Source organism: Enoplosus armatus, chromosome 1 (assembly GCF_043641665.1).
Source record: "Enoplosus armatus isolate fEnoArm2 chromosome 1, fEnoArm2.hap1, whole genome shotgun sequence".
Taxonomy (NCBI): Eukaryota; Metazoa; Chordata; class Actinopteri; order Centrarchiformes; family Enoplosidae; genus Enoplosus; species Enoplosus armatus.
The window spans coordinates 13,292,141-13,305,673 of record NC_092180.1 but is presented as its reverse complement, the minus strand read 5'-3'; the positions used below and the strand labels follow the sequence as shown (position 1 = coordinate 13,305,673).

The 13,533-nt window shown below is 39.5% G+C and overlaps 1 protein-coding gene across 1 annotated transcript in view; it reads right to left on the bottom strand.

The window, feature by feature from the left end:
- Positions 1-7,225: 7,225 nt before the first annotated feature.
- Positions 7,226-13,533, bottom strand: part of sox6 (SRY-box transcription factor 6) — a 101,777-nt gene continuing 95,469 nt past the window's right edge. The window contains exons 13-15 of the mRNA XM_070908149.1: positions 9,595-9,768; positions 8,399-8,615; positions 7,226-7,603 (exon numbers count right to left, since the gene is read on the bottom strand). Of these exons, the coding sequence (XP_070764250.1) occupies positions 7,297-7,603; positions 8,399-8,615; positions 9,595-9,768 (698 nt within the window). The 3' untranslated portion in view covers positions 7,226-7,296. The remainder of the gene's footprint in view (positions 7,604-8,398; positions 8,616-9,594; positions 9,769-13,533) is intronic.

Below are 13,533 nucleotides of genomic sequence, written 5' to 3'. Positions count from 1 at the left end.
CAGGAACACCTATTCATATCGGTGGAGGTTGTTTCTTTCTGTTCGTCTTTGAAGAATGTTTCAAGCCCCCCTTCGTCACACACACTGGCACTCCTTCTGCACTACCTGCTGGACCTACTTGTTTCCTTTGTGCCAGTTAGCGGTGCAGCTGCTGCTAGCTGGTAGACAATGCTAATGCCTTGTTCAGACCAATATTAGCACTTTAGCAGCATATGATTTTATATCCATGTGACCACTGCGTTGGCTCAGCAAGGGTCCCAACGCAGAAGGCCCTGGCAAAAACCAACTTTTGCTGCAACTCAATGCAACATTGTCAAGCAATGCTGTGCGCTGACCAGTCAAATATATGCAAATGCATATTCCAGATACTTGAATAGACATGTTGCTTTGTGATGTAAACAGTGTACTTCTACTGTTTACGTCACAGTTGTTGAGATGATGATAGAATGATTTTCGCTGTCATAACTTTCCACAGTTATAAAATAGTGTTATAAACCTCTGTGCAGTGTTTTGGTCTCTGAGAAGCCCTCAAACTCATGGACCTATTACTGAAACTCTATTACTAAAATGGGCCTTCTTGGATCATATTTCATTTTTTCGCCAGTACCTGGAGCAGAACACCTTTTTCATTTTTTTTAACCCAGTGCCTTTTTTCATCTAAACTCCCAGTAACTACTGAAGCTGATTCCTCTGCTTCTCATAGGTTGAAATAGTGAGTCAAAATCTAATGTAAGTTAAAATCTACCTTGAGTGCTTTTAACATCCGTTGATGTCAGAAACGGCCAGTGAACCTCTGAAGTAAACTAGGATGCTGACAGTGATACAGAAAACATTGTTAAAGGGGTGGATATAATCCAAAAATATACACGGACAACGGACACGCACATGGTTCTGTTTATACTACATTGGAAGTCTGTATACGCGGGCGTGTTTGTTGGCACATATGGTCTACATGGCCATAAAGTTTGGGTTACATGCAGACATTGACAAATTTTAAGTCACACTGACCCGTGCAAACCCTCACAGTCACGTGGAAGCAGAAAGTATAAATTGGCTTTGAGTTGTTGATTTGCCAGCACTAAGACTAATAGATGACTAGAGACATCCCTTTAAGTCGCGTACTACCAGGTACAAATATGTACTTTATAAGTCAGGCAGACAATAAGTGTGATCCAATTATAAGTTTAGTGTATGACCAGATTGTTTGCGAATGTTAAAGTGAAATATTCATCATAAAAATGTCCTTTTCAGTGTGCTGTAAAATGTTAAAACAACACCCCTTGGAAACATGGCACAAAAAGTCTCATCCAGGTGGTCTCCATCATGCTGCGATGACATCATGAACAGGTCAAAGGGAATTAATGATAGAGGCAACAACTTTCTATTCAGACTTTATTTAACTTCAGTGTGTATAGCCCTCAAGCAAAATGTACACGATGATATGTAGATGTTAAGGTGCAGACCCTGTAAAAGCTTATCATTGATCTTCATGTAAAAATAGGTATATTCATAATGTGTTAATTTCACTAGCAATTAGAAATGAACTCTAACCTACAATAAATCAATTAATGTTCAATTTTGCTTTTTGTTTGCTCAAAGACAATTAAATATTTATAATTATAGGCATTACTGACGTAAGTGTAGGAATAACCTACTGGAAGATAATAATAGAAACACTTTCATAAATCAAGTTTTTAATAATGTAATTGTATTAATGGTAATATATTTACACTAAGTAAATAAACTCTAAGTTGTCAGAGGAGGGAAACAGTAAGGATGTACAATATTGAGCAACAGGCTTTTAGATTCCTTTTTAAGCAAAGTCTCTAAATATTTTTGGCTCCTTAAAGTTTCTTTACAAATATATGAATCAGCAATTTATACAAAAACAGTGAAGCTTGTCTTATGTTCTGTCTTTAGGAAAAAGCTAAAAGAGAGGGAAAATATAACAAAGGCATGTAATATTCTCTAAGACTGTTTCACTGCGTTTTCTTTGTGCAGCACCACGTATATGACGGGTAAACATCTCAAGATGGACAAAAATAAGTCGACGCCATTTGATTTGTACTTTCCCAACCCGTCTGTTTTCATACATTGCTGCAGACAAACACCTAAACAAGAGGAAATAATGTGATGAATGCCTCCACAATAAAAATAGTTACTCAGATCTTAAAACAAAATGTCTCTTTAATTTGTAAGTGTCAACAGCAGTACAAAAGATGGAGTGATGGGAGAAGTTTTCTGTAACACAATTTCTGTCTCTTTTACAGAAAAGGAGGAAATTCTTGAGGTAAATGAGCTTAAACAGGCAGTTATTCATCCCACTGTTGCATTGTTACAATGGACTGAGACATACAGAAAATGGTGTTACATTATAATATGCCTGAATTGATCCTGTGGGGATAATTTAATCATATACAGTATACACATTTCTATGGTGCCTAGATGCACCCAAATGTGTCGCTCATTGGTTTGTTTTTACTTGATATAGTGTATTAATACTACCAAAGCCGAGGAGAGTTCTCTCCACACACACCACTGTAAAATTATTCACCTTAAGTTTACCTCACGTCAATACTGCACATGGAAACCAAAGACTTGCTGGTGTACACTTTGAAGCCAAGCAAAACAAAACAAACGTAAAAAAAAAAACATTTTCATTTTTTTTCTTTATAGCAATAATACCCCTAGCAAATAATTGATCTTTTGTACTGTATAAAGAAGAATGTGAACACAAATGTGATGGCAACATTTTTTTAAGTTGAATTAAAAACTTTACATTGGACTGTACAAGATATTATGATAAACTATTTACATATTCAGACATAAACTTTTTTTTTTTTAAAGCAGCAACAGACACTATGTATTTAATTTTCTCTAATAACACCCAAACAATACTTGCCATGGGCCTAAGTACCTGCCAGAAGAAAAAAAAAGGATTTCTACGCATAAAATTGTATCAGGCTGCCAGCAATTTGAAAACAACGGCTCCAGTGATAGAGGAGCCACACACAGTGTTGCTTGAGAGACAACTCTAAAAAGCAAAGTACCAAAGACAACTATAAATGTTGCCCTGAACGACAAATTTTACACTTCTGAACAGCAGCTAGCATGTCAGTCCAGCATGTCAGTGAATTGTGCTGATTAAATTAACACAGAGAACATTCCCACCATATACATCACAAAGTTCAGACCGAGAAAAAAAAAAAAAAATGAAATTACAGTAAGTAATGTTGAAACAGCATACAAGCTTTTGTCTTCAGTTGTTCATTCAAACCATTTGCATGTCGGACAAGTGGATCAAGAGAAAACAATTGTGAGGGCTACATTTTCAGATGGCTGGATAGTCATGAACATGGTCATTAAATGTCAGCAACATACAAAAAGATGACGAGGAGAGAATTAACTAAGAAGAATGCACAATGTCTGTGCATTTTGCCACATTAAAACAAATAAATATTTGCACGCTCCCACCTTTTATATATATATATATATATAAAAAAAAAGAAATCTAAAAACATCACTTTTGTTTGAAACAGTCATTCATGAAAAAAAACACCTTTGTTTATTATGATAATGTAAATGCAAGCCAAATGCATGCAGATTTTTTTCAGGATATCAGCTCCTCATAAGAAATTTGCCACGTACTATGAGTGCTGTAATAAACACAAAACACAAGTGAGGATATACAGCATACCACTTAGATTGTATCGTGATTGGAAACAAATTATTGGATAATTCAATAAGTGCCAGTTGTTTAAATGAGTACCTTAGTTGTAATGACTCCTCTATGTTGACAAGTCTAATGAGTATAGCTTTTATTTCGATTGGTTCTTTGAATAGTCCAGGGAAGATTATCAAAACATAAGCAAGTGAGGTGCTTCTCTGTCTCAGGTCCAATACTGCTCTCTTCTAACTAGCAGAAAAACTCAGCATCTACATGAGGTACAGTGACTTGTCAGGTTTTAAAAACATGAAACCACGTACAAAATAAAACATAAAAAGGAAAATAAAATAGAACAGCCTAATACATAACTTATATTTCACTAATGAACAAAAATATATTTCCTATGTTATATTTACAATAAAATCTAAATGAGATGGTGAATTCACTGAAAACCATTTTTAGCTCCAATTTATCAAACATGTTTTTTTTCTCTATATCTCTGATTGTCCATGTTATTGTTTTTACTGACAATTTTAGAGCCAGCAGTGGCTAATAATAAATACAATATGTTGATACTCTACAGTTTCAAATACAATGTACAATGCACTGAAGTCTGAAGTCTGGTGTTTGACGGCTAACCGAGCCTGCTGTTGGATTTTCTGCTCACTTTCTTGTGCTGAGTCTCTCCCCTAGGCAGCCCTGAAGCTTAAACAAAGTGTTCATTCATCACATGTGTCTTTGCATAAATAAACAAAATAAGTAGACAAAAAAAAGACTCAAATCTGGCAACTGTGAGAGCAAACCCACTTGAGTCCAACTGGGGAATTTTGTTCATTCATGGTGTTTTTCCTCAAACAGCTTCACATTAATCAGAATTGATAAAAATACAATTTATATCCAGTGCTTATAACACTTATGAAACATCGTCTCCTCGTGAGTTCTTGTCATTTTTTTCTGTCTTTTTTTGTCTTTTTTTTCGCTATATAAGCACAGTCAAGTTTCAGTTCCATGAAGAGTCCTTTTTAACTACCAGCCAACTAAAGCAGTGTGGCATGGTCATGAAAATATTTACAATCACATACAAATCAATCCAACCACCAGCAAACAGGAGCAAACAGCTTAAAAATGCCAAACAGGTTGACTTGGAGGGAAATCCACTTGGGTTTGTTTGTAGAGAGAGAGCATCCTTAAAATGTATTGTACCTCAAAATGAGAACAATGTAGAAAAAGATGAGATGGGGGGAAAAAATTAAATAGGAATTATTAATGGGGTGGTTACAAAACCTACAAGACTTAATATAAATGCTTCCAAAAAGTAGAAACAATGCAAGCCAGCTCTGACAATAAGACAATAAAAGCACGGAAGATATGAGTGCTTCAGAGATATAAAGAGCCATCTGTACCAATTAGAGCTAGGAGAAAAATGCAGTGACCAGCAGTGTGGATCTTGACCAGTTACAGCCAGTAACCAGCCATTCAGCTCCTTCAAAAAGCTCTGTGCTCTTTCTGAAATGGACAGGTTCAAGGGCAAGGGAGGGGAATAGCTGGACTCATGCATTAATAATGCTGTATTTCAGATGATACCCAGTCGTCAGTCATTTTAATAATCCCCCACAGCTTGATGTACTTGTTCCATCTGCTCGCCAGTGCCTGGTGATTGGGCCAGGGTGGGAGCCCTGTTGAGGCCTTACTACCAGCACTTTGATGGAGAGCACAATGAGGGACACACACCCCATTTTTATTGTTTCCCATCCCTCCCTGGTGTTTCCTCCTTCTCTGAGCCAGATGGCGCCCCCTGGGTGCTGAGGTTGCCACGGGCAGGGGTCAGAGCAGGGCATGGCAGGGAGTGGAGCCACTTAGACCTTCTGCCCTGTAAAGAGGATCTGAGTCTCAACATCAAGGCCTTGCTTTATCTAGCTGCAGTCTCCAGAAGGTCACCACTTGTCAGCTTTTTAGCTGAAATTAGGATGGAGACTTTGTGCCCCTTGTTTCTGAGTCATTGCATGCTGTCCTGTTTTAAATGCAAGAGTTAAGTGCGTTTCAAAGCTGATGAGATTATTGAAATTAACAACGTATGGCTCAAGGGTGACAGAATAAGGTTTGTATAAGTGCACTAATGCAAAAATCAGTGTTTTAAGTTACCCCCATCATGTGTGTATGTCGAGGTCATTTAAGAAACAAACATATGATTTCAGCCTTTCTCTCAGTTTATAAATATCCTCATGAACTGTCAACTCCTCTTAAGACTACGGCAGTAATCAACTCATTGCATCAACCCGATGTCCGTGCTCTCCTTTAAGACTTCTTAGTGTCAATTTAAGATTTACAATGTCAAAAAAGAATTAAGATTGAAAAAAAAAAAAGTTCTAAGACCTAAGACTTTAAACTTGCCGTCCAAATGGAGCTAAAGCGTTTAACAGAACGCACTGTAGCTACACATTGTACAACATCAATTTGAGATTGTAATGCCCCCAAAGCTGCCTTTCGCTGCTGTTCCAATCCCACAGATTGGAGGCCTTTTGCCCTTTAGCATTCTGGCCTGATTACAATCACTCTGATTAAGAACTTGGTGAGTCAAGACTGGGCTGCAGAGCGGGAAATGAGTTAAGGATGCCACGGTGCTCTGTGAGGACTGGGATGAGGAAATGAAAGGGCTGGCCGGTTTCATTGATGATCACTGCATTGGGCTCCCCGGAGAACAGCTAGCATCACAAGCTACCACCCAAAGATGTCACATAGTCTAACCTCCTGCAGAGCCTGCTGCTGCCTCCAAGTTCCTGAGTTTCATTTGTTTATTCTGTTAGGGTAAATTAAAGAAAGACTGGATAATGAAGCTGTATTAAGAGATCAAGAGATTGTCCGAGACTCATGAAGCCTCTCCCAAAAGACTTTACAGATTTTAGAAACAACTTGAAATGTTTGGCACTTCTGCACTAAATTATGCAGTTTGTGTAATAACAATAACAACAAAAACACTAATAATAATAATAACAATAATAATAATAATAATATGTAATTTCCCTCTATAGTAAGTTGGAATCACTCAATATGAATTTTGAGATATTTTGTACTGGTAATAATTGATTCTTGATTAAAAACATTCACAAGCTGTTGGCTGGCACACTATACCTGAGTGAGAATATTATTCCCATCTTGAACAGTTATGCAGTATATCAAAATAATCTAATTGAAGAGGAGAACACGGTAAATGACTGTAAGAATTATAGTTTCATATCAAATGTTCAATTTCAAGTTCCATCTCTTGTTCTAGACAGTGACCTAATTGTGTAAATGTCCATGATCACAATGAAAAAACAAACAATGAGATAGAAATAATAAAAAAAAAACTAAATTACCACAACCAAACTGCTTCACACACTTGAAGAAACACTTAAGACCAAATAGCTTTTGATTCTGATGAAGCCACATCTGCATGCTGGCTCCTTAATGATACATCATTGTTTTGTTTTTTTTGTTGTTTTTTTTTGTTTTGTTTTTTTACATTTTTAAACCTTTGTGGTGTAGTTTTGTTTTCTTTTGCTCTTTCGCTCCCTCAGATCAGACCAGCCTTCTGGGCATCCTCCTGTATGAGTGTTGTGTCTGCATTGGCCTCTTCCATTAAAGAGGTCTCAGTTGGCGCTGACTGGCTCTTGTGTGTCATTTTCACTACTATAGTCTGATTTAGGCTCATCCTCAAAATCCTCGTACATGTCCATCTCATCCTCGCCGTTGACCGGCTCGCTGTTGTTTGCCATCATATTGGGCTCTAACTTCATGTTGTAGGTACTCTGAATGACAGGAATAGATGGCTCAGGACTCGCTGAGGCACTTGAGCACTCTGATGTCATCTGAGGTGAGGGTGTGGTGGTCGCCATGGTGATGGCCCCAGGATAGACCAAACTGGAGCTGGTGGTGATGGGAATCTGTGGTGGCTGTCTAGATGTAGGATAAAAAAGATGAAATTAATCACACTCCTCTCTCATGACTTACTTTTGATACAAATCTAACTTTCATAAACAATAAAAGAACAATAAAAGAACAGATGGAAAAAAGTGTTGGTGAAAGAGTGAGTGCTGCTTAGCGTAGTCTCAAATCTCTCTCTCTCTCTCTCACTCTATATTTATATATATATATATATATATTGTTGCAGCACTTAAACTGAGATGGTTGGATTAGGGGTTTCCCACAGCAGTCAGCTGTAAGCCAGCGGCTCTGTGAAAATGATTTGGGAAAAGAGAGGTTCTCCTGACAGCTCCCGTCTTTAGCTGTTCAGAAACACTACCCAGTTTATTGGTGACATAAAACCAATACGTGGTTAGTGCTGCTCTTGTCTGCTGTTGCGCAGGATGATTGATACTCCAGCCACTGAAGCTTATGACTGACATGGGAACACCTGGAGAAGGGTTCTCCTGCTAACCACACACAGTAAATTAAAGTGTTAAGCTTTAGACTGCTGCCCTCAGGCTTCTGTAAGTCTACACTTACAGCTTATATCCTGTCATAATGTCTGCACTTCATGCTCCATTTGCAGACTGCTATTGTCTAAAATTATTAAATCACAGCCATTGAAAAACACTCGATTTTAATGTGCATGTCAGGCTTGTCTCAAAACCAGTACATTGTATGAGAACAAGCTCTGAGGAGGCAAAAAGCTACAGTGCAGTTGGTATGTTTTCAGATTGTCTGTGTGTTTATGTGGTTAGTTTGTAGGATTTCTGACTGCGCACCTACCCCACAGTAAAGAACTGCCTCATCTCTTGCCGCCGTGAGCGCATCATCTGCTTGTACTCTCCAATGCGGAGTTTTTTCCCGTCAATAATGCAGGTCCTCTTAGGCCGAGGCTTGTACTTGTAGTTTGGGTACTTCTCTAGGTGGAGCTTACTCAGACGGGCCTGCTCCTCATAGAATGGTTGCTTGTCCTGGTTAGTCATGGACTTCCATCGAGAACCTACACAACACAGTAGATTCAGATTTAAATATTTGAAGACTAGCAGGGGGAAAAAAATGTTTTAATAACTGATAGTGAACATGATTATAGAGTAATTCAATTAGGATGTTATCTTAATGATCAATAACTTAATCATATAGAGTCAAAGACTTCCACTTCACTTTCTGTTGCAAGAACCAATAACTAATGTGTAATTCACAGTTGAAACCTACTTTAACATTAAACTGCACTACAAAATCATTTTTTATCATCCGTTGGGTTGATATCCCTGCATATGCACATTATCTGAGACAAGACATGCTTTGATGTCAAACGGTAAGGAACAACAAGGTAGTGTAGTAAATACTGCAGCTCTGTGAAGTGTCTTACTAGGTACTGGATGACAGCACTTTTAACAGCTCTGATGTATGGACTCCAATGCTGAGGGGACAAGACCCATTTAGCCTCTGTCATTTTTCATGACAATCACTTATGATAGTGATGGGCTGTAAATTCATCTGTGTGTTGAGGTGACCTGATGCACAGTGGCCTATGAGATAACACACCCTCCTCCTTTAGATATAAGCTTCTTTGTCAGATCAGCTATACTTATTGGAGAGCAATAAACCCATATTTAAATCATAAAAACAACTGGTTATTCTGTTTGGTGTTATGGTGTATGGAAATCACAGAAAGTAAGTTCCGTCTGACAGCACTGTTGTACGGAGAAAAGTAGTTCTCCACCACTACAGTGTGTCATGAAAGAACTTCTGTTATTAACCTTTAGCTGTAAACACTGCAAGTTTATCACTTTTGTCAAAAGCCAAAGTGCTTCTGTGACAGCAATTTATTTAACATGGACAATAAACCACTGAAGCATTGAAAATATAATTAGTCTGTCCCTTACTGGTGGCATTACAAAAGCAGTTACATTGTCTTTGGAGAGTGATACCTGGAAATACTTGCTGGAGTGACTTTTATTTGATTTAAAAGGTCTTACCCAGAATCTTGCTTATGTTGGAATTGTGCATGTCGGGGAAGGCCTGGAGGATCTTGCGCCGCTCATCCTTGGCCCACACCATGAATGCATTCATTGGCCTTTTAATGTGGGGCTCGCTGTTGTTCCTTCCCCGGGCTTCCCTGAAGACTCGTGCCTCGGTAGATCCAGCGCCTCCTGTTGGCCAACAATAATAGGGTTGGGGTTTATCTGCAGAACCATATACTTCCTTGGACTCTGGTCAAGACATTGATTAAATGACGAGCCATGTTCAAACTCTCCTTCATCTACTGTCACCAGTGCTATCATCATCATTGTTTCAAATGAGTGTAGGGCTACGGACACTCTTAGAGGGGGTAGACTTTCTATTGAGTGGAAAACCTGACTTGACAGGCTTATATTTTATGTGCTATAAAAGCAACTACAATGTCAGTTTAAGGGGGAGCTACGCTCTTCAACTTATACTTAGATCTATCCAAAACCAAAAGAGAAAGACCTTGGACTTCAATGGCAGTTAAATATTTTGTGTGCAAGTGTTCACTCTTCTCTACTCAGCCACATACATTTCATTTTGACATTCATAGTGTCCGTAAAATGTGCAAGAATGCCAACATAAATATCAAATATGGGACATAAGGCAGTCTCTAAAAAAAAGAAAATCAAGGAGGAAAGCTTGGACACTTCAAATCTTAATAAAGCGTTCTGCCAAAGTACATTTTAACACACATGCACAAATAATTTCAGGCTCACTTTTTTTCCCCCTCTCTTTTTGTTTCTCACTTTTTCTTTTTCTCTTTCAAGCATACACACACACACACACACACACACACACACACACACACACACACACACACACACACACACACACACACACACAAACAAACAAACCAGGCACACATCTACGATGAGAGACTGTGCCGATTCTGCAAAGTGCTGTTTCTCAATCAGGGCATTCACAATCAGCATAAGAGAGTTTCTCTCAGTATTAAACTGTACATCAGACTGATAATGATTTCTGTTTGCATGCGCATTTGCTTCCTTTTATATGTAAGATGTGAAAGAATTAAATAAAAGCAGTATGAATATTTAAACAAACAAAAACATGTTGATAAACAAGGCTTGAAAAATAAGACAAAAAAAGGCTTCCATATGCTACGATACATCTTTAATGATCTCAAATCTGGAAAAGAAAGCTTGGGATGACTCATGCATATTTCATCATCCACATGTGAAGCCTTCTCATTAGACCATTCCACTAGCAGCCTTGGCACACGTTACCTGGGGTTTGATTTCTATTATTATTTCAGTTGATAAACAAAATCAAACTCTTAATGAGTAATGGAGAGCTGTGCAGAGACATTAATTCCAAATCTACAGAAACCACGCTCTGCTCTAATCACTGAAGACGCTGCCGCACCATTTTCAGCCTCAAGAGTTTGAGCGTCTTCACTTTGGAAAAAATGACTTCTTTTCAAAAGTATTATAGGAGACAAGTAATGAAAAGGCAATAAGTCGTCGCACACACACATGCAGCTGCTGTGCTGAAGGAGCACACAGCCACCTCCAGTACAACTGAGATGGAGGTGTGGTGGAAGTTGGTTTTGGTTTATGCTCACAGAGAATGTTTGAGGTCCAGCTGCCCGCTAGGAAACCTGTTTCTCCCAGTACAAAGGCCCCCCAAATCGATTTTCACCAGCTCATATTTAACAGTCAAACAGCCACATTCAGGATCCACAGAGGCTTGCCTTCATCTGAGAGGCCAGTGAAAAATGTGTTTTCACATTGTGGCTGCAGTAGTTGCTATTATTATAAAAAGTCCCAGATTGTCAGAATCTTGTGACATTCATTTTCACCAAATAGTGAATTTTATATTTTGACTTTTTTCTCTTTATTTTTTTATTTTATATGATCATCTTTGTCCAGATGCAAATCCCCCACCTTTGCTAAGTCTTGACCTTTAATAATGCATACATATAGTAGTATAGTATTTCTAACTATACATACGGACATACAGCGTGCACAAAAATCTACTAAATCAGAATGTTAAAGAGGTGTTTTGTGTCACTTTCAAACTCTGCGAGTACCATCTCTTGCTCAGTCTGTTTGCTTTTGCCTCCTCGAAGGCTATAGGCCCTAAAGCCATCATGAATTCAGAAATAATACACTACCTTTGCTGCCACCGAACCCCACAGTACGTTAATTTCATTTAGCATGCACTCACTGTACAGGATGAATTGATTTCACTTTGTTTGGTTTTGACAACCATGTTTATTGTGCAATGAAATGTGGTGTGGCGGAGGGCTGACAGTATCCATCAACGCGGGGCAATCTGCTGACTGCCGGGGCCAGATGAAGGTATTCATTAGCTCAGGAGCGCAGCGCTCACTCAGACACGACAGCCAGTGTCTGCGCCCCGGGATCGCTTGCTGTAATTTACGATGCCTCCCGTGCCATTACTCTATCACTGACACTGATTCAGCAATTTATATACTGGTGTGCATGCATACGGGCAGAGGTGAGCTTCTTACAGGAGGGGGACAAAACAACCGCCTGCCATCAGCTAGTGCCACATCCATAGTTAGCCAGGAAACCAGCCACGTGACTTGGTTCATTGGAGGGAAGCCAGATGAGGCATGGTTTTTTGCTCCCATGATGGCACATAGAAAAGTGCCTGTCTGCGCCATCTGATGATTCAGAAAGCCGTTGAAATAAACAACAGTAGTGTTACATCATTGCTGAGGCAGGTGCTGTGGTCCAGGATTTGTAAAGATCAAAGTGATGAAGGTATCAAGCTGACTCAGACCTAAGACTGCCTCTGAGAAACCTACAGCCTAACACAGAGTTTGACCTTTGACCTGAAATAATATTAAAGTCTTCACTGTAACTTATCTGATCACAGTACGAACATTACAGTACAGAGTTGGGAGAGTGGCTTTCTATAATTGCAGACCATGCAAGGCTTCACGGGTAAATAAATTTGGCCCCTTATTCGTCCCCCGTGATATATATGACTTAATCAGAGGCATCCTGAGCATTAGCAGCCAGTCTCAGCAAATCCCTAGAAGCTGCAACATGCAATTTACTGCAACATTGTTTCTGTCTTTTCATCAAAAATCATGACACTGCTCTGACATTTTGCAAATGAGCATTAACTATTTTTTTCCAGGAGGTGCAGGACATTTAGGAATCAGTTAGTTAGGTGCGTGATTGTGTAAATAAACACAGATGTTTAGCAGTGACAGGGGCAGGCCCCCTGGGTGGTAGCTGGGGAGCGAGCGAAACAGAGGGAGTGCTGCTTAATAGAATTTATTGTGATTCATGAGGCCTGCAGCTCAAGTGTGACAGAGCGATATGAGAATCCCCTTTTAATTTGTCTCTCCTGGAAACACTGCAGATGAGCAGCATGAATTACAGTGAGAAATAATGATTGCGTGTGTATGTGTGTTGGGGGGGGTATTAAAAAATGGACAAGGGAGAGCGGATAAGGACGAAGCAGAAAAAAGGGGAAATAGAGAGAGAATGTAGTGAGGCCCAAAAGCCTATCACACCTGTGAGCTGCAGGCTCAGACTCGACCATGTACCAAGCCAGAGGGTAGCACTGCCCCAGCCGCCGCCCCCCTCCCTCCCCTCCCCCTTTTCTCCTCCTTACTCATCTTTGTTCTGCGGGCAGACACATAATGTCACCCAGGAATCCGCTCAAGAGGATGAGCCTCAGTGAGCAGGCAACAATCACGCAAACCTGCCAAGCCCTCCCTGTTGGGATCAAATCTAACACCTCTGACTGAAGGCATTTACTGCTGACAATAGAGCCTCTCCCTCAGAGCAGGATCAGGCTAGATTAATGTGTATGGACAGACAGGACGCAGCGCTCAGTGCCCCTGTTCTAGCCTGAGCTCATAGCACGCTAATTAAACCATTACAAATTACAAGTGATATAAGCCC